The 22,016-nt window shown below is 46.3% G+C and overlaps 1 protein-coding gene across 1 annotated transcript in view; it reads right to left on the bottom strand.

Moving 5' to 3' along the window:
- LOC120917650 (cytochrome P450 2J6-like) overlaps positions 1-10,983 on the bottom strand; it is a 34,125-nt gene extending 23,142 nt beyond the window's left edge. Inside the window, exons 1-3 of the mRNA XM_040329103.1 lie at positions 10,786-10,983; positions 1,185-1,347; positions 186-338 (exon numbers count right to left, since the gene is read on the bottom strand). Coding sequence (XP_040185037.1) covers positions 186-338; positions 1,185-1,347; positions 10,786-10,947 — 478 coding nt within the window. The 5' untranslated portion in view covers positions 10,948-10,983. The remainder of the gene's footprint in view (positions 1-185; positions 339-1,184; positions 1,348-10,785) is intronic.
- Positions 10,984-22,016: the final 11,033 nt, after the last annotated feature.

Here is a 22,016-nt window from a genome sequence, read left to right as displayed (position 1 = left end):
AAAAAAAAATGGCTGTAAATATGCTGCTCTACAACATTGCAATCTTCTATGAGAAATCCACCTAAAGCGGCTTATCAATATAATATCATTTTGGCCAAAGTAGAGAAAATGCATTCACAATTTCACTAGAATCAAAAACCAGAATAAGAATTCTGAATAGATTCACCATTGCCATGTAATCTCACCTTGATTCTTCCTAAATTCTTCAATTAGGTATACACTCTCTTCATGAATCCTCTCCTCCATGGACTTTTTGCCCAGGCCAAAGTTACGCAGTGTGGACAGGGTAAAGCGTCTGTGTTCTTTCCATGCTCGTCCATAGGGTGCAGCCACCAGACCTGGAATAAGCTAAATTCTTAGAATAATGTACTCTAGTATAATCCAATAGTCATAAGTATAGCCTATAAACGAATAATGAAAATCTTCTTCACCAGTGCAGAGTCCGATATTCGCTCCAATGGATGAATTTTCTAATTTTTGGTTAGGGAAAAGGTAAAAGGGGTCTGTTACCATTTATCAGTACATTACTTGCAAAGTGCGTGATAAGACTTTCCAGGGGAAAGCCCATTCTCTACCCAGTAACCCGGGGGTACATTTTAACCCCTTCTGAAAATCCTGGGGAAATAATCTGTGTAGGAGTGCAGCTGCCCTACAGGACACACAGGACATGACCGCGAGAGGAGCCGAGCCTGCCCGACTATACCCGAGTGTACTGCGCTCGGTATATGCCGGCGCAGTAGTTCAAACTCGGCGCGGGATTCGAGCGGGGAGGACACCGCAGAAGGACGCCGGACCGGACGAGGAGGACACCACCGAAGCCGCAGACGGACTCGACGAGGCCGCCAATGGACACCGCGCAAGACACCAAAACTGTAAGTACTAAAAAATGTTTTTACAGGAATGCGGGTCCACTTTAGGGGTGTGCGCTATACGCCGGAGCGCGCAATACCCCGATAAATACGGTATATACAGTATAAACATACATTTTATTATTACATAATTCTTTTAAAATTATGCAAACAAAATTGAATTGTGTTTCATATACCCATTTATGCAACTCTATGATTTTTAAAATTGATGTAACTGGTAACTTATCAAGTCAGTTCTGTGTAATTTGTGTGACCAAACTGGTCAGTAATCTGATCAAAATATTCACAGGCAATAAAAAATATTAATCACATTACCTCGGGTACCATTAATTGCTTCTATTATTCTATTTTGAGGTCTGTCTGCAAAATCTATTCCTTTGTTCACCAGAACTTCTTTGAGGTCTTTGAACCCTTGGATGACCACAGCCGGGGTAAATCCCAAGTAAATGCTGTACACTGGGCCGTACACCTTGGAAAACTGAAAGAAAAATTACATAGTATGTTTTGTATGCTATAAATAAACACTGTAGAACTTATTTATGAAAACTACGCAAAAAGTTAAAGCTCAACTATATTTAAAGCGGAGATCCACCCTAAAAAACATATTTTTTATACTTACCAGAAGTGGCTGTTACTAGGCAGATCTCCTAATCTGCCACTTCCTTTTCCGCGGTGGGTTTTATTTATTCTCCTCCTCGCGCTGCCTCCTCTAAAATGGGGAGCGGTGTCTTCTGGGACCTTGTGTATGTCCCAGGAGACATCCGCCCATTCACATAACGCCGTGCGGCTCACGCATGCGCAGTAGGGAATCGGGTGGTGAAGCCGCAACGCTTCACTTCCTGATTCCCTCACCGAGGATGGCGGCGGGGCAGCCGAGACCCGAGCGAATGCTCGGCTTCGGCTGCCGACATCGCGGGCACCCTGGACAGGTAAGTGTCCTTGTTAAAAGTCAGCAGCTGCAGTGTTTGTAGCTGCTGACTTTTAATTTTTTTATTTTTTTTTAAGCCGGATCTCAGGTTTAACCAATGAAGTTCCCAGTGCCGTTTTAAAAATAGTACAGGGGTAGTGGTTACGATCTCAGGTCCCCCATACTGCTTTAAAACAGTGGCTGGTGGGGCGTGGCCAGGCAGCGGATGTAGCCGGACGTGTCTGAAGTGAGCTCCGCCGAAAATCCTTCTAATCATCCTGCGGAAGAAATCTATACTCACCCACAGCCACACCGGAGGATTCCTTGTTGCTCGGGGAACACGTACATACCTTTCCTGGTGTCCTGGTCCCGCGATGTCGTCTGGCAAACGGCAGCTGGTGAACAAGCCAGCAGAGCTCATGGTCCAAAATGGCGCGTATGCAGGCCGCACAGCGAGGGAGAAGCACCGCGAGGCAGCCGAAAAGCTGTTCTCTAAGCCACTATTGAAAGAACCAACGGCTTCCTCCAGCACTCCGGAGGACTCACCGAGCGGAGGATCCGAAGCGGATGACACAGTGCCCCTGGAGGACTCGGTGCAGGCCGGACTACTATGGGACACAGTGAGTACTCCAGAGCAGGCCCCAGATAAGACACAGGGCCCAGGGAGTCCTACCATAGAGGGAGAACCCACGCTGAGAGACATATTTACTGCAGTCACTTCATGTAATGTATCCCTGGCAGTACTGACCACGGAAGTAAAAGGGATGAAGTCAGAAATCTCATTTCTCAGACAGGATGCACAAAAAATGAGAGAAAGAACCTCGGCATTAGAGGAAAGGGTGAGCACCATTGAGGATGACATGGGGCCTATGCAGAGGGACCTTGCCTACAATAACCATTTAATAGACCAACACTCTTCTCGTTTGGAGGAATTGGAGAACAGGATGAGAAGAAATAACGTAAGGGCTATAGGCCTACCTGAGAAAATGGAAGGAAAAAATCCTGTGGAGTTCATTGAGAAGTGGCTGATCGCAGCTTTTGGAAGAGAAGCATTCTCCCCTATGTTTTCTGTTGAACGGGCACACAGGGTGCCATCTAGACCCCCACAGCCTGGAGCACCGCCTAGACCATTCCTGTTTAAATTCCTACATTACCGGGACAGGGATGCCACTTTATACAATGCCAGAATTAATCCGGCAGCACTGAAGATTGACAATACTAAAGTCTCCCTATTCCCGGACGTTTCTGCTGAGCTACAGAAGAAGAGAAGCAAGTTCCTGGATGTGAAACGCCGCATGAGGGACCTTGACCTGAAATACGCCATGTTGTACCCGGCCCGCCTTCGGGTAGAGGTTTTCGGTGCTGTCCAATTTTTTGATTCCCCGGCCACTGCAGCACATTGGCTGGATCGTGAAGAGCAATCAATCAAAGAGGCGAGGGGTAGACGACCGGCAGACTGAAAAAAAAAGTTTAATCTGATGACCCAGCATATTATATGCTCACTTTCCAAGTTGCCTTTGTAAGGCGGTTTTTGTTCACTTTGGTTACTAAGGCCCAGAGTTTTGCTGTTGAGAAGCTCTAAGACACTGTGGTGCGCTTCCACTGTTGCCCCCAATAGGGTTGTTTCAGGCCCTAACTTGCCCCCTGGCAGAATTTCGTTAGCCATGTTGGCTACACTACATATGGTACTAAAGAGCGATGATCCCGCCACGCTCTGCTCTCAGGAAACTGTTCTATATACTTTTTTGTTGTTTTTTCTGTTTTTTTTACTATTTTTTTCTATGCTCTCCCTAGCCTATAGCCCACATGATTACGAAATAGGGTTCCCTTACTGCAGTAGACATGGGTCCCAGAATGGTAGTATGCTTATTGCTTGTGATATGCCTCTAACCTCCAAGATGGTCAAAGATGATGCTTTAGATAATTTTAACTTATACGTGATAAGATTGTATTCTCCTACTGATATTAAGATTCCGGTAGTATGTCTAATATAACTAGGTGTCTGTCGTGGAATGTCCGAGGCCTGAATAGGGCGGTGAAGCGCCTTGAGGTATTGCGCACTATTTAAAGACTGGGCGCTGAGGTAATCTGTTTACAGGAGACTCACCTCCCCCCGGGTTCTACCCCAAAACTGGCGACTAGGCAATTTTGCCACCAATACCATTCTACCCACACGGTTTACTCGAGGGGAGTGAGTGTCCTGATCCGTAGTGGTACCCAGTATACACTTATAAATGTCAAGATAGATCCCGAGGGCAGATATGTCTTTTTATATTGTTCCCTTTATGGGGTTAAATGTGTGTTAGCGGGAGTGTATATCCCCCCACCATTCTCATCTAACGTATTGAAAACACTGGCTGAATTTGTGTCCTGTCTTCCGGGTATTCCAGTCCTAATACTAGGGGACTTTAATAACTTAATGGATCACGAGAAGGACAAACTTAAGACTGGTGCGGGACAGGGGGGGCAGGATAGGAAGGGTCCCACACCTTTTGCCCGTTTAATTGAGGAATTAGGCCTGTTTGATGTCTGGAGAATGCATAACCCTGATACTAGAGTTTATTCCTGCAGGTCAGCTTCCGTAGGGGGATTGTCAAGGATAGACATGGGTTTTGGTAATGGTCTATTACTACCATTGGTACGGAACTCGGCATATCACCCGAGACACACCTCCGATCATTCCCCGTTTACGGTAGATCTGGGCCTGGGTGAAAGAAGAGGTAAAACACTGTGGAAACTCAACCCGTTCTGGTTGTCTCTTATTCCGGAACCAGACCCAATCCCGGCGTTACTTAGGGAGTTCTTTAGGGATAACTTAGGCACGGCGGAAATTCAGGTGGTATGGGCTAAAGCCTTTATGAGAGGCCAATTTATTAGAACTATTAACCAAATCAAATCGGGCACTAAGGAATGGGAGACACGTGTGTTAGAGGAAGCTCGCAGCTCAGAGGCAGCCTATGTAGCAGACCCATCTAATGATGGCATAAAAAGAAAGTGGATGGCCTCCCATACCATGCTTAAAGACCTATCGTTTCAACTTGCAGAAAACAAAAGGTTCTTCTTACAACAGAGACACTTTGAGGAGGGGGAAAATACAGGTCATATGCTGGCGATCCTGGCTAGATCACAGCAACCCCCTTCTCATATCGCAGTGGTAGCGGATGCGGGGGGGACACTATGCCACTCCACACGGTCCATTATAACTTGCTTCCAAGACTTTTTCCAAAACGTATACTCATCTAAGGTCAGCCCCACTAGTGAACAGTTGCACTCTTTCTTGGATAAATATCAGCTACCAAAACTTCCTGGGTCGGATGTAGCCATGCTTAATGCTCCACTTACCAGTGAGGAACTTCTGGAGGCACTGGCGCAGGCACATAATGGGCGAGCGCCAGGCGCTGACGGTCTTCCCTCTGAGGTGTACTGCAGATACTCTGAGCAACTCATCCCCATTTTGTTAAAAGTTTATAATACAGCTTTTGAAACTGGAGTACTACCCCCGTCTATGAATGAGGCCCTGGTTGTGGTTCTGTTGAAGCCTGGTAAGGATCCTCTCTCACCAGACTCCTACAGACCGATCTCTCTCTTGACATTTGACATTAAATTGTTGGCTAGAGTTCTGGCCACCAGACTCTCCAAATGTATTCATCGAGTAATACATAGGGATCAGTCGGGTTTCATCCCTACGAGGTCCACAGCACAAAACCTGCGTAGGCTATTCCTAAATATACAGGTGCCGGTGGACAACCCAGGCAATAGAGCTATATTCTCTCTAGATGCGGCCAAGGCATTTGATAGTGTTGAATGGCCTTATCTTTGGGAGACTCTGCATAGATTTGGGGTGGGACCATCCTTCCTAAAATGGGTTCAACTACTGTATAGCTCCCCGACTGCAAGAATGAGAATTAATGGGGAGGTCTCAGACTCTTTCAGGCTCTTCCGGGGTACGCGGCAGGGGTGCCCCCTGTCACCCCTGCTGTTTGCCCTAGCCCTAGAGCCCTTGGCAATACATATGAGAGCTTCGCCCGACATTACAGGCTTCATCAGGGGTGCAGGGCGGGATGTCATCTCTCTATTTGCAGATGATACACTGCTGTATTTAGGTGACACTCAAAAGTCGCTGAGGAATGCGATGACCTTGATCGCAGACTTCGGCGAACTATCAGGATTCAGCATTAACTGGAACAAATCAGTACTTATGCCTCTAGACCCCCTAACAGACAGTCTGCCTGACTGCGCCAGGGATATTGTGGTAGTAAATGAGTTTAAGTACTTGGGAATTCTGGTCACGCCTGACCCCTCCCAATATCTCTCTCTGAATCTGGCACCATTGCTACAAAAATTCAGACAGAAATGTGCGTCCTGGAAAAAACTTCCGCTATCAGTTACAGGCAGAGCGAACCTCATTAAAATGGTGTGGGCCCCCCAGCTTCTGTATGTTTTCCACAATACCCCGATTTGGATTCCCCACAGGTGGTTTGCTCAGATAGATGCCCAGTTCAGAGATTTAATTTGGGGTGGCAAGGTGGCACGTATAAAACTTACCACACTACAACTAGCCAAGGACCAAGGTGGTTTAGCTGTCCCTCATGCCCGCTACTACTTCATAGCATCACAAATACAGCATCTAGGAGACTGGGGGGAGATAGACCTCGGAGACCCAATACGAGCCATACTACTCCCGTCGGGGTCAATGCTACCGGCGGTGTCTTACTTGGAAGCAGGGCTCACACACCTGGACCAGACCTTACCTACAGTGGTTCTATTGAATACGCTGTGGAAATACGTTCGTTCCAGTCTCAATGTCAGGGGGGTATGCCCCTTTACTCCCATTTGGAAAAACTCCTACTACAGGGAACTTTTTAAACTAGAAGGCTTCAGGACCTGGGTAAATGCAGGTATACACTATATCACACAATTGTTTAGTGGCCCAACCCTCAAATCTTTTGTTAATCTGCAGGAAGAGTATGGTCTGGACAGAACTCAGTTCTATAAATACTTACAACTACGACATGCAGCTCAGAGGGAAATCAGGCTATCTCCAATTTTGCTAGTGAGGCACCCCCTTCATAATGATGTGCTTTTTAATGTAGACAAGAAGGGCATGATTTCTCTAGTATACTCCAGACTGCTTAATGTAACTCATGATGCATCGGTATTACCATGTAGGAAAGGGTGGGTATCGGACCTAGGTCCCATCGACGGGGATACATGGGAGCTGTGTTTGACCTCTGCCCCACTGGTCTCGGTATCGGCGCAACACAGACTTTCTCATCTATTTCTCATCCATAGAGTATATAGAACACCCACTCGTCTACATAAATGGGGTATACGGGACTCCCCAATATGCCCAAAATGTAATGTGCAGGAGGGAGATTTATTACACATGATGTGGAAGTGTCCAAAACTCTTCCGATACTGGAACTATGTTATTGATACTATATCCCAGGCGTATGGCTTTCCGTTGCCTCATGACCCGGTGGTGTGTCTGCTGGGTGGCCTCGAGATACCCTCGCTGTCTCCCAGTGGCCATACAGCCGTACTTAGACTACTGTATGTTGCCCGCAAGGCCATCGCCAGATATTGGATCACTCCCCGAGTGCCTTCAGAGGGTCAATGGGTAAAGCTGGTAAATAACCTACTGATAAGGGAAAAAGTCACATACCAACATAGAAATGCTCTTAAGAAATTCTACTCATTATGGCAACCCTGGTTGGATATACCAGGCCTGGGACCCACGCAATCATGGAAAGGCTATTACAGGGATAAAGAGGTAGGATATGAGTGGAGATGGGCTGGCTAAGGGTGGGATGAATAATGTTCAAATAGTTTTTGATCCTTGGAGCAGAGTGTGGGGCGAGGGAATCAGAATCAGGAGGTGGTTTTATGAATCAAAGTGATTGTTACAAATGTAAATGCTATTCCTTGTGCTATGGTGGGGTAGGTTAAACAAGTATGGCAATCAGAGCGTAGGGTAATACAGGATAGCCGGCCTGGATGCAAATTGAATAATATTATATCCTAAGTACAGGTAGACTCTGGCTTTTCCTTGGCTGCTGTTTAGGGGGGGTAAGCTCCTCCCATGTTTGATATAGCTCAAGTAATTACAATTGCACGAAGTTTACCTGCCTTTCTCTTAAATCGGCATATGATTACCCTGAATGTATTGATACTGTCTGTGTATGTATCCTAAAGTATTGTTTGACTATTTTTTGCATCAATAAACCTTTTTCTTGATTTAAAAAAAAAACAGTGGCTGGTCTCAATGGTTTCTGCAGTCCTGTGGCCCCTGTGCTAGGCCCAGAAGCTAAAGTGATAAGCTACTAGGCTTTCAATTTTGCTCCACACTGCTCTATAGTGCTCCACCTTTTCTAATATAGTCAAAATGCTTTTCTAATTTTGTTAACATTAGAAAGGATATGACATCACAATTGATGTGACGTCACATCCTCTGAGTAAGGAAATCTGCCTCAGCTCTTTCCAGAGCCTTCTGCAGCAATAGATCACAGCGATAGTGATCTATTTCTGTACAGCTGCATGGTGGGTGGGAGGTCAGGATCTGGTCTCCACTGAAGAGAAAAAACAAATGTAAAAAATCTAAACTATATACATAGGTGTCTATTTATAAATAGTAAAAAGCATTCCCTGGGAGCTTTAACATAACATTTAACAAGCTTGCAAGTGTAGCACCCTGGAGTTTAGGCAGGGTTGCTCCTTACAAATTTACCTGCCAGGGATAATTATCCTGGTTGAGAGCTATTGATTTCTTCCTAAGTTTGGCCTTGTTGCACTTTTATTTTCTACCACTAGGTGGCCGTGTACTTGGTGGTACAAGATACGAGAAGGGCAACACAAGGTCATGTAATGGGTATATGGGGTATCTCAGCCAATTGGCAAGGGTTTTCTTGAATCCCTTGGCCTGCTAGGAAAGGCCTATATATTCAGGTGGAGTCGAGTGATCTATGTTCTGTACCACCTGAACGGCTGTCTGGGTGGACATGTGTTGTACTGCCCGGGCTGCAAGGCCTGAGATTGGGCCTATCCCGGGTACATCTGGCTGTTAGGCTGTCTGAGGGCTTATCCAGAAGCAAGAGAGCAGCACAGGGTTGGGATTTCGGTCTGCAGTTCAACCAAATGAGACGGTTCTGCCAGCCGGAGAGCCTGTCGTGGTCGGGGGTAGAGGTGAAGCTGTTGACAGTAAGGGACCTAATTACCAGGGACCACAGTGAGTAGCTGAAGCAAGTACCGGAGTAGTATTCTCGCCAACCAGGGATGATGAAGAATCGGGAAACTTCAGTGGGTATCAAGCCAGGGACCCAGCCAGCGGAGGTGACGCTTGCAGAGCAGCCCTGTGTTTCAAGCTAGGGACCGGGCAGGCCAGTGGGGGTGAAGCTTGAGAGGCATCTAGAATGCCAAGCTAGGGACCCAGCAGAGAAGCGGGGGTGACGCTTGAGGAAGATACCATCGTGAAGGTTGGAGGAGCTCAAGGGATTCAGTGGTAGTGAATCATCTAGTCTAGTGAAAGACCGGGAGCTCAGTGGGCTGAAGAACTACAAGAAGTGATTATAGTGGAATAGAAAGGAACTGTTAAGCTTTATTTAGGAACTGTTAAAGACTGTTGCCATAGGAGACAACATTCCTGCACATGCAGATGTGGCGTCTTGCTGGATGCCTTTCCCTGCATGGCTGTCCTCCTGTCGAAGTTTTGAAGTCTGCCAATTGAACTTGAAACTACCTAAGGGTGTCCTGGCCCTAACCCTCTCACAGCGATCAACACAATAATACACAATGAATGGCATAAATGGAAGCCATCTATTGTGTACGACTGTGATGTGATTTGCTGTGTTTGGTCACAGCGATCACATGGTACCGCCAGCAGACTGGTTCACTGATCTGTCATCCACTGTGTCTGACGGGCACAGCAGTTGACAGATTACACTGGAGCATGACCCGTGGAGAGCGCAAGAAGTGCGATCCTGGGAGGATGTCATATGATGTCCACCTAATATAACAGTGTTCCCACCCAGCCATCATTTTATAATAGGCCGGGTGGGAAGCAGTTAAGCATCTTCTTGCCCCCACATATGGAATGATGTTTTATGTATGCCCGCAGTCTATGGGCCAAATCCTCAGCCAGGCGGCGTAACTTAACTTTTTCCATTTAAGTTACACCGCCGCAAATTTAGTGCCCGATCCACAAAGCACTTACCTGGGAATTTGCAGCGGTGTAACTTAAATTCCGCCGGCGCAAGGCGTTCCTCTTCAAATGGGGGCGATTCCCATTTAAATGAGGCGCGCTCCCGCGCCGGCCGTACTGCGCATGCTCGTGACGTAATTTTCCCGACGTGCATAGCGCAAAATTACGTTACGTCGAGCTTTGTGGATTGCAACGGGTCAATAAAGTTGCGTCGGGGGAAAAAAAAGATACGGCGCGAAAAAAAAATTCAAATAAAAAAAAAAACGTGTCGCTGGACAGAAGGGTCTGCTTTTACATAGTGTACTAACTTTACACTTTGTAAAAGCAGCCCTAAAGTTACGATTGCAAACTAAAACTTACGGAGAAAAAACGAAGCTGAAAAGCTTCGTGGATCTCCGTAAGTGCTAATTTGCATACCCGAGGCGGCATTTCGACGCGAAATACCCCCAGCGGCGGATGCGGTACTGCATCCTTCTCCCTATCTTTTGGAAACTGATTCTGTGGATCAGTTCCAAAGATAGAAACAGGGATACGACGGCGTATCAGTAGATACGCCGTCGTATCTCTTTTGAGGATTTGGCCCTATATGCCTGGACACAAAAGGCATGCATTCAATACTATGCGACCATTCGTAAACTGTCAAACTTTTGACTTGAGAACAGGGCATTTTTGCACAAGTATATTCAATGTCATATGTTCAAAACCCAAGATTGACCTTCCAAGTCAGGTAGGTGGCTTTAATGCTCCTTGCTGAGCTACTGTCAGCATATACATAGATGCTATTAAGTTTTATTATTATCCTTTTAACTCACCTCTCTCAGGTTCTTTAAAGGATTAGAAAAGTCCATTTGCAGTATATTACCCAGTACAGGCAATGCTAGAGGCCCAGGAGGGAAATCCTTTGGCCGAGAGAATATCTTCCATAACAAAGCCAAGAGGAGGAGGCCCAGCAACAGTGCAGTACTCAGCTCCATGACGGAGAATTCACACTGTTCTGCTTCCTAGAATACAAAGTACAACTCTAAGACGACCCCTCCCTCAGAGTCTGATAGGATCACCATTGGTGTCTAGTTACACTCAACTAGTTAAACCCTACAAAGCAAGATTTTCGTGTTTTAAGCACAACACCACAAGTACAAAAAGGAGTAAAATTGCTTAACGCAAAACAGCAAGCCACAACAAAAAAAATAATTCAAGGAATTATGTAGGGCTGCAACCAATGATTATTTTCATAATCGATTAGTTGGCCGATTATTGTTTTGATTAATCAGATTTAATTTTTTTGGTGTGTAGTTAGTATGTAAAGTTTAAAAATCCTGACTCGGTTTGCAAGTGTTGTCTCGCAAAATTAGCACAATTCATGGAGTGTGCAGTACCGCATTTGGCCAAAGGTGCGGGGGCACCGGTGACACTCGGAGCGGTTTGGAGCCGTTCGTAAATACTCCGTTCCCAAGTGTTTCCGAGTGTTTCAGAGAGTTCAGCCGAGCTGTCCCAGAGGATTTCCGAGGCTCTCCAACTGAGCCCAGTCCTGACAGTACCCCCTCCTTAATGACTCCTCCCCCTCAGGGGACCACCGGGCTTGAGGGGAAAACGTCTATGCAAATCACGGAGGAGCACAGGGGCATGTACGTCCGAGGATGGGACCCAAGAGCATTCCTCTGGACAGTACCCCTTCCAATGCACCACGGGAGTCAACAATGGACTGTAGTTCATACTCCTCATGGTTCTCTCCTGTATAGGGTGAGGACGTGGCACTGAGGTGGTAAAATGGTTGCAGACCAAAGGTTTCAATAAGGAGACATGAAACACATTAGAGATATGCATACTGGAAGGAAGGTTAATTTGCGCAATCATACGACCGGTGTCGAGGCAAAGTACCGGCTTGACCTTTGTCAAAAACATTGCTAAAATCATTGTATTCCTCCGGCAGGCAGGAGAGTGAAGAGGTGCACAGGACCTTGGCTACCTTCTGGAAGCATCTCTTACTGCATTGTGGAGGCCGGGACAGAACCTCAGCATGGAGCAAATCAAAAGAGTGGTTGTGCCTCTGTAACCAAGGATAACCAATAACCAGCAGAAACTTAGGTGAGGAAATAACTTGGAATTGGATTATCTCATGGTAAAGAGCCCCTACAGCCATGGACAACTGAACAGTCTCAAGAGTCACATGGGCAGGCTGTAGAGGTCTCCCATCAAGAGCCTCAATGGCAAGTGGAGTGTCACGCAGCTTCAGCGGAATACAGCTGCAGCGGAATCGAGTGCTTCGATATAAAGGCAGCATCAATAAATAGGCCTGCAGCCCCGGAGTCGATTAGAGCCTGTATCTCGACGGACGACTCAGCCCACGACAGGGTAACCGAAACCAGGGGCTTATCCTTCTGGGAAACTGGAGACGAAACAACGCCACCTAAGGTCTGTCCATGACATGACTTCAAGGTTCGGGCATTCCCTGGACGGGTAGGACAAGACTTCAAAAAGTGACCAGCCTGGCCACAATATAGTCACAATCTCTCCCTCTTCCTAAGGACTCTCTCATCCGCAGAAAGACGCGTGAAGCCCAAGTGCATAGGTTCATCTTCACAGACCGGCTCGGTACCAGGAGGCATGGGAGGTGAGGGAGACAAGGGTGCGACTGCAAAGCTCGAAGGCAAGCGTACAGAAGGCTTCCGCAAGCGCTCCTTAGGAGAGAGTCTCTCTCTGAGTCTGGAGTCAATGAGGATGGCAAATGCGATCAACTTCTCCAGCTCAGTGGGTATATCTCGGGCTGCAATCTCATCCTTGAAGTTATCCGAGAGACCATGAGAAAAAGCAGCCACGGGGGCCTCATTGTTCCAAGCAACCTCTGCTGCAGAGTATGGAATTTAATGGCGTAATCGGGAACCGTCCTCGTACTCTGATGGACATGAGACACTTGGCAGCAGAAGCGGAGCGTGCAGGAACGTCAAATACCCTTTTGAAGGAAGCCACAAATTCTGGGTAACTCAGGACCACAGGTTTTTGTGTCTCCCATAGAGGGTTTGCCCAGGCCAAGGCTCTGTCAGAAAGCAAAGATATCACGAAACCCACTTTGCTTCTGTCCGTGGGAAACGCCTGGGGCAGCATCTCAAAGTATTTCTCAACCTGGTTGAGAAACCCTCTGCACTGAACTGGATCGCCCCCAAATCGATGGGGAAGCGGAGCGGAACCACACATACCTCTTATAGAGGTAATACACAAGGCGGGTGCCTGCACAGAGACAACTGGAGCGGCCACAGTGGGAGACTCTAGACGAGGCGTGCGTCTGTATCGCCGTGGCAAACTGATCCATGTGGTGATCCAGGTCATCCAATCAGGAAAAATATTATTAACAAGTGGATTGGCTGCATATTCTGAATTCATGGCCTTCGTCTACTGTCAGAAACCATGAATCAGACCAAGACAGAAGTACAGTTAAATCACACTTGTTTAACCACTTGAGATCCGCGCTATGGTCGAAAGAAGTCCACAGCGCGGCTCTCAAGTGCCGGGTGGACGTCCCTGGACGTCCTGTCGTTGTTGTTCCCTGTGCGCGCCACTGGGGGCGCGCAGCGGGGAAACAACGTGCCCGGCGCATCGTTCGGGAGCCGATGCGAGTGCCTGGCGGCCGCGATGTCCGCCAGACACTCGCAATCGTCGGTTACACAGCAGGACGTGGAGCTCTGTGTGTAAACACAGAGCTCCACGTGCTGTCAGGGAGAGAGGAGACCGATCTGTGTCCCTTTACATAGGGACACAGCATCGGTCACCTCCCCCAGTCACCCCCCTCCCCCCACACAGTAACAATGAAGGAATACATTTAACCCCTTCCTCACCCCCCTAGTGTTAACCCCTTCACTGCCAGTCACATTTATACAGTAATTAGTGCATTTTTATAGCACTGATCGCTGTATAAATGTGAATGGTCCCAAAATTGTGTCAAAAGTGTCCGATACGTCCGCCGCAATATCGCAGGCCTGACAGAAAAATCACAAATCGCCGCCATTACAAGTAAAAAAAATAAAAAAAAATCATAAATCTATCCCCCATTTTGTAGGCGCTATAACTTTTGCGCAAACCAGTCGCTTATTGCGATTTTATTTTTTATTTTTTTTCAAAAATACGTCGAAAAATACTTATCGGCCTTAACTGAGAAAAAAAATTGTTTTTTTTTAAAAAAAATTGGGATATTTATTATAGCAACAAGTAAAAAATATATATATATTTTTTTAAATTGTCGCTCTTTTTTTGTTTATAGCGCAAAAAATAAAAACCGCAGAGGTGATCAAATACCACCAAAATAAAGCTCTAATTGTGGGGAAAAAAGGACGTCAATTTTGTTTGAGAGCCACGTCGCACGACCGCGCAAATGTCAGTTAAAGCGACGCAGTGCCGGAAGCTGAAATTTCGCCTGGGCACAAAGGGGGTTTATGTGCCCAGTAAGCAAGTGGTTAAAAAATAAAAAGGTAAACAGAGTAAGCGTAGTCAAAACATAGCCGAGTTCAGTAACCGGATCGGGTAGTCGGCCAAGCCAATGTCCAAGAGCCAGTGATAAATGTAGTAGTACAGCAAGCAGAATCTGTAGCCAGAGGGAACATCAGTCAAGCAGGTCTTCCACAGGAACGCAGGAGAAAGTCTCTTGTGATGTTAGAAAAAAAACAAAAGAGGAAAACACTGCGCTAGATATTAACTAAATAATGATGAAAAACTACACAGTGATTGTGGGAAAAATAGCTGCCAGCAGGCCCGGACTGGCCATAGGGCACACCGGGCATATGCCCGGTGGGCCTCGGCTACCAGGCCGCCAGTTAACATTTCCCCACGCTCAGCCGGCCTCTTTGCGCCAAGATCGCGGCCGAATTCGCGGCCGATTTCCGCGGAGACGGCCGCATTTGTATTAGGCAGGTGTCCGGCCGGGTTCCCCCCCACACTCTGAGGCAGCGGCTGGGCTTCTCCCTGTGCTGGCACGGCGGCGCCGCTCACCACGGCCGGCTACACAGCCGCCTCCACGGCCGCTGGCCAGCCTTCTGCTCTAGGCTTAGAAGGAAGGAGGGCTTCATTACGTCAGGCCGGTCATGTGACCGTGAAGGGGGAGGAGCTGCTGGAGGAGGCCTGATGTCTTAAAAGGAGCTGGACGTCTAGAAAGGTAAGTGACACCGTATGGCAGCCTGCCAATGTTTTTTTTTTATTTTATTTTTTTATTATAACTTGCCTGTCAATGTTTTTTTTTTATATAGCTTGCCTGTCAATGTTTTTTTTTTATATAGCTTGCCTGTCAATGTTTTAAATGAGCAATTAAATAAAAATGCCTAAACGACCCTGAAATAAGAATCTGATTGGCAGCTGTGGAGAAATACCTCCTGCTAGTAAATATATATTTTATTTTCATTGATATCATGAGACTTTCAGACTTCATCAGCTTCTTCTTGCTAGTTGGATCACTAGCAAGAAGAAGCTGATAAAGTCTGCCAGTCTTATGATATCAATGAAAATAAAATATATATTTACTAGCAGGAGGAGGTATTTCTCCACAGCTGCCAATCAGAACTAAATGGACTTCTGTGAAATTGCAGTGATTCGTAGTACACAACTATGAATCATTGCCTAATTGGTCTATTGCTACTTTCGCACTGGATCCGTGTGCTGTTGGCGGTAAAACGCCGCTGTTTTTAGCGACGCTTTACTGTCCTTTTTGTGGCGCTATTCGGCCGCTAGCGGGGCACTTTTAACCACCGCTATCAGCTGAAAAAGGGTTAAAACCGCCAGCAAAGCAGTTCGGCAGCCCTGCACCTTGATTTCAATGGGCAGTAGCGCTTTAGGAGCGGTGCATACACCGCTCCTACAGCGCCTCAAAAGATGCGGCTGGCAGGACTTTTTTGAGCGTGCTTCCAGCGCACCGCTACAGTGTGAAAGCCCTGGGAGACGCTTTTTCAGGGCGCTTTGCAGGCGCTATTTTTAGCTCTTTAGCGCCCTCAAAGCACCCCAGTGTGAAAGAAGCCTAAGTGCAGAATCATGAAATCTGGTTGTTACAGGTTACTAAACTCTCCAAACCAACCAGCAATGCTCTTGTACCCCTTTCACACTGGGTAACTTTGCAGGCACTATAACGCTAAAACTAGCACCTGCAAAGTGCCCTGAAAGAGCCGTTCCTTTCACTCCAATGTGAAAGCCAGGAGGCTTTCACACTGGTGCGGTGCACTGCCACTTACAGCGCCCCAAAGATGCTGCTAGCAGGACACCGCTCCTAAAGTTCCCTTGACCATTGAAATCAAAGGGGCAGCGCCGACGAACCGTCGGTAAAGCTTTGCAGCAGTGCTTTGCGGCCGGTTTTAACCCTTTCGCGGCCACTAGCGGGGGTTAAAAGCACCCTACTAGCACTTTTCAGGCACTATTTTTAGTGCTAAAACGCCTGAAAAGGGCTGAAAAGCGCCTCCAGTGTGAAAGGGGCAAAGTGATGGTGTCAGACATTGTGTGAGAGAAGGACAGTTCTTGTACCCAAAAGGTGTCCTGCATTCACATTGGGCCGATTTGGCATGCGATTTGACATGTTAAATCGCATACCAAATCAGCAGCTATAGCCGGCAATAGTACTGTCCGAATCAGTGTGTCATCGACTTTGCAGCGCCGCACCAATTCCCAAAAGAAGTTTCTGTACTACTTTTGCCGACTTCGGGGGCAATTTGAATAGACAAATCGCCCCCGAAGTCAGACTGCATTGCCAGTTTGAAATTGTGTGAGTTCATCTGAAGCAATGCAATGCAGTCCGACTTTGGGACACCTTTTGGGTATATATATATATATATATATATATATATATATATATATATATATATATACACACATATATATACCCCCTCCCACCGCTGCCTTCACCAGGCTCTCCTGTGTGAGTGGGCAACCCAGTAAGAATGCTACTGGTGGCATCCAGCTCTAGGCACACAGTGAGAGAAACTGATCTTATTCCTCTTACCTTGTGACGTCAGAAACAAGAAGAAAAAAAAAAATCGTAGAAAAAATGACAAAAGGAAAAATAAATAAATGCCAATAGCACCACACATGTAAGGTATCGCCGCAAACATAGTGAGAGCAATCATTCTAGCACCAGACCTCCTGTGTAACTCTAAACTGGTAACTGTAAAGACTTTAAAAGCGTTGCCTATGGAGATTTATAGGTACTGTAATTTGGCCGTATTCCATGGGCGGACGCAGGGAAATTGGCACTCCCCAGAGAAATTTGTTTTAGTTGCGGAATTTGGCGCCAGAGAGTCTGAGCGGGCGGTTCCGCAGCGAGTGAGAGTCAGAGAGTGTCCGGTCAGCTGGTCGGCTCTGTGGGTGGCTGGCCAATCAACAAGCCAGCGGCCGGGGGAGCAGAGAGATGACATCATCTCTCACCGCCCCATGCCCGCCTTGCATACCGGCAGTAAATTCCGCCCTCACTGTGCAGGCAGCAGGGGGATTACATCATCTCTCTGCTACCTGACTCTGACAAGCAAAACACCACCTTAGCAAGTGACAATCCGCAACGTGTGGCAGGTGAGATGGCAAGTGGCAATCCACAATGTGTAGCAGGTGATGTGGTAAGTGACAATCCGCAACTTGTGGCAGGTGACATGAAAGGGACAATCCACAATGTGTGGCAGGTGACATGAAAGGGACAATCCACAATGTGTGGCAGGTGACATGAAAGGGACAATCCGCAACTTGTGGCAGGTGACATGAAAGGGACAATCCGCAACTTGTGGCAGGTGACGTGAAAGGGACAATCTGCAACTTGTGGCAGGTGACATGAAAGGGACAATCTGCAACTTGTGGCAGGTGACGTGAAAGGGACAATCTGCAACTTGTGGCAGGTGACATGAAAGGGACAATCTGCAACTTGTGGCAGGTGACATGAAAGGGACAATCTGCAACTTGTAGCAGGTGACATGAAAGGGACAATCCACAATGTGTGGCAGGTGATGTAGTAAATGACAATCCGCAACTTGTGGCAGGTGACATGAAAGGGACAATCCACAATGTGTGGCAGGTGATGTAGTAAGTGACAATCCGCAACTTGTGGCAGGTGACATGAAAGGGGCAATCTGCAACTTGTGGCAGGTGACATGAAAGGGACAATCTGCAACGTGTGGCAGGTGATGTGGCAAGTGACAATCCGCAACGTGTGGCAGGTGAAGTGGCAGGTGACAATCTGCAACGTGTGGCAGGTGACGTGGCAAGTGACAATCTGCAACGTGTGGCAGGTGACGTGGCAAGTGACAATCTGCAACTTGTGGCAGGTGATGTGGCAAGTGACAATCCGCAACTTGTGGCAGGTGAAGTGGCAAGTGACAATCTGCAACGTGTGGCAGGTGACGTGGCAAGTGACAATCCGCAACGTGTGGCAGGTGACGTGGCAAGTGACAATCTGCAACGTGTGGCAGGTGACGTGGCAGGTGACAATCTGCAACGTGTGGCAGGTGACGTGGCAAGTGACAATCTGCAACGTGTGGCAGGTGACGTGGCAAGTGACAATCTGCAACGTGTGGCAGGTGACGTGGCAAGTGACAATCTGCAACTTGTGGCAGTGGACGTGGCAAGTGACAATCTGCAACTTGTGGCAGTGGACGTGGCAAGTGACAATCTGCAATGTGTGGCAGGTGACGTGGCAAGTGACAATCTGCAACGTGTGGCAGGTGACGTGGCAAGTGACAATCTGCAACGTGTGGCAGGTGACGTGGCAAGTGACAATCCGCAACTTGTGGCAGGTGACGTGAAAGGGACAATCTGCAATGTGTGGCAGGTGACGTGGCAAGTGACATCCGCAACTTGTGGCAGGTGACGTGAAAGGGACAATCTGCAATGTGTGGCAGGTGATGTGAAAGGGACAATCTGCAATGTGTGGCAGGTGACGTGGCAAGTGACAATCCGCAACTTTGGTTTTTAACAAAATGGGCTGCTCGGCTTAGAATGCCCGGGCCTATTTTTTGTCCCAGTCCGGGCCTGGCTGCCAGTACCAAAATTTGGATACAAAATGAAGAAAATGTGTGATAATAGATACAGCGCTAAGAGTTAAAAAACAAACCTAATTGAAGGGATCATACATAGATGAAAATAATGTGAAAGTAAACGAAAAAAGAAGCTCAATAACACTCAATTGTGACTATAAACACCAACGTCACATAAATCTTAAAGCGGGGGTTCCAACCACAATTATCATTTTTTAAATGCATGTCCGTTCATCATGCGTTTTTATAATATAAATCCGGTCACTTACTATTTTATAATCCACCGCCGCTCCGCATAGTTATTCAAAAAAGATAGTTTATAAAACTATGTCTACACCGTTGTCATTTTGCTTGTGAGCATTGTGAAGCCCACAAGCACTTACTTCCTGGAAGTCTTGGATGGAGAGTTATAACAGGGTAGCGCACTGCATCCTGGGAAATGATGACACACATTTCCCAGGAGCATTAGCGTGCTGAGGAGCTGAGGGAGATGAGGTCAGAATCCTAGGTGATTACGAAGGCAGATTCCATGGGACCGCATAGCAACAGGCATTTCCAGGCATTTTTTAGGTCTAATGAGCACAATAATGAAAAAAAAATTGGGATGGAAACTCCACTTTAAATGCGGCTGGCATATAGAAATGAATGAAATGATCATTCCCAACTGTGAAAAAGAAAATAAATAAGAGAATAAAAATAGTCCCAAAATAATAATATGCTGACCGATGAATCCTGGATGTGAATGGTTAAAATAAAAAAAGGTCAGTCCTTATAGGATTAATCCTTATCCACTTAAGGACCGTCTAACGCCGATATATGTCGGCAGAATGGTACGGCTGGGCACAATCACGTACCTGTACGTGAATGTTAAATGCCCAGCTGTGACCCGGTCCGAAGCTCCGTGACCGCGACCGCAGGACCCGCAGACCCGATCGCCGCCGGAGTCCCGCGATCAGTCCCAGGAGCTGAAGAACGGGGAGAGCTGTGTGTAAAGACACCTTGCCCGTTCTTCACAGTGGCGCTGTCATTGATCGTCGGTTCCCTGATATAGGGAAACACGATCAATGACGTCACACGTCCAGCCCTGCCCCCCTACAGTTAGAAACACATATGAGGTCACACTTAACCCCTTCAGCGCCCCCCAGTGGTTAACTCCCAAACTGCAATTGTCATTTTCACAGTAAACAATGCATTTTTATAGATTTTTTTGCTGTGAAAATGACAATGGTCCCAAAAATGTGTAAAAATGTTGCAGTCGCGAAAAAAATCGATGATCGCCGCCATTAGTTGTGTAGCGGGGTCGTCCTATCAGAGACTATGGATAGCCTGAATCCACATCGGAGCTCCAGTTACATCTGTATATATGTTGATATGCCTTTAAAGTTATGCATTGTGGGACCAGAAGTACCGGGAGATATGGACTACATGGACTCCATTGACACTTAGGTTGAAGAAGGAAAACTAAGTATTGGGACTTTAAATGAAGCACACTGCTAATTGAATGAACCAGCTAAGGTATACATATTTAATGATTGCAAAGAGGGTATGACAGACACATAATAAATATACAATAAATAAGGTAAATAAGAGCCTCAACAGAATAAAGTCTACCTTCAAGATCACTTATATTTTTTTTTTTTTTTTTTTTTTTTATTCATTTATTTATTCCCAACCTATATCATGGTGTCTTGGCTACAATTTCTTGGTCTTGGTCTTTATCATTCTATACCCTTTGCATCTTTTCTCATTTCTTATTATATTGTCCTCTCCCCATCCACTAGCGGTCACTTATTTTACTTTATTTATATTTTCATTTCCACAGATACCCCTGGGAATTGATCTTATATTATATACTAACTATGAATTACACTTATTTCAACTTGATCACTGTCCACTTCCCACCACTATCTGCTCATTCTGTTGCCGTGTATCTGATGTCAGCCGCCTCAGTTCCCGGGGAAGATGTCGCCCCTAGTTGCCCGTTACCAGTTACATCAACTTATCTAACCTACTACCTTATTACCATGCTACTAATAGGTGAGAGTGTTTGGGACCTTTATTGCTCCCCCTCTGTCTTTTATGTATGATATATACCATATCTTACAAAATATACCTTTTACTACTATTTTATCATTTATGCAATTTTTCTATTATAGATATATCCTCATACTGTATATCTGCTCCTGATGAGTGGTATAAACCACGAAACGCGTAGAGCTTCTTTACAGTGAGATGTCACAGTATATACCCATCATTCATACCTTAAATCTACTTTAATGGATCGACTATTTCGGTTATTTTATCGATTTTGATACTATTGCAAACTTGGTTTTCAGACGCTATATGTACTTTTTATTATATTGCTACCATAAGATGAATTTCTGCAACTATGTATTGTCTGGAAGTATTCAGTGTGACCTATGATTGCTATACATTACCATGTGTGCATAATTGTTAATAGGTATTATTTTGCACTGTCTAGACTTTATTCTGTTGAGGCTCTTATTTACCTTATTTATTGTATATTTATTATGTGTCTGTCATACCCTCTTTGCAATCATTAAATATGTATACCTTAGCTGGTTCATTCAATTAGCAGTGTGCTTCATTTAAAGTCCCAATACTTAGTTTTCCTTCTTCAACCTATTGGGGATGGAGGCACATACCAGGTATGGCCTCATTTAAAGTCCCAACCTAGCTTTAGTATAGCCAATTGTTCTCCATTGACACTTAGTAGAAACAGACTACAATTCCCACAATGCCCTGCCTTATTGAAACATGTGACACCTCCGCACAGACTCAGCCAAGTTGTTAGGCCTGAAGCCTGGGTCTGGATCCACCGGAAGACCAGCCATCTGGAGGCAAGCAAGACCAAGAGTGCCCAGTTCGTGTTCCAGGAGACCGGAGAAGCCGCCCAGCTGACAATTGAAACAGTGGAGAGCCTGTTACCGGAGGTCTCTTTGCCACACAGCAGTGATTGACCAGCGCGCCTCTAATGGAGAATTCAGGTGGATCGGGCCTGTTGGGTGAGAAAGCACATGCTCAAAGCCTTAAATCTTACTTCA

Source organism: Rana temporaria, chromosome 11, assembly GCF_905171775.1.
Source record: "Rana temporaria chromosome 11, aRanTem1.1, whole genome shotgun sequence".
NCBI classification, from domain to species: domain Eukaryota; kingdom Metazoa; phylum Chordata; class Amphibia; order Anura; family Ranidae; genus Rana; species Rana temporaria.
This window is presented reverse-complemented; position numbering and strand designations above follow the sequence as displayed.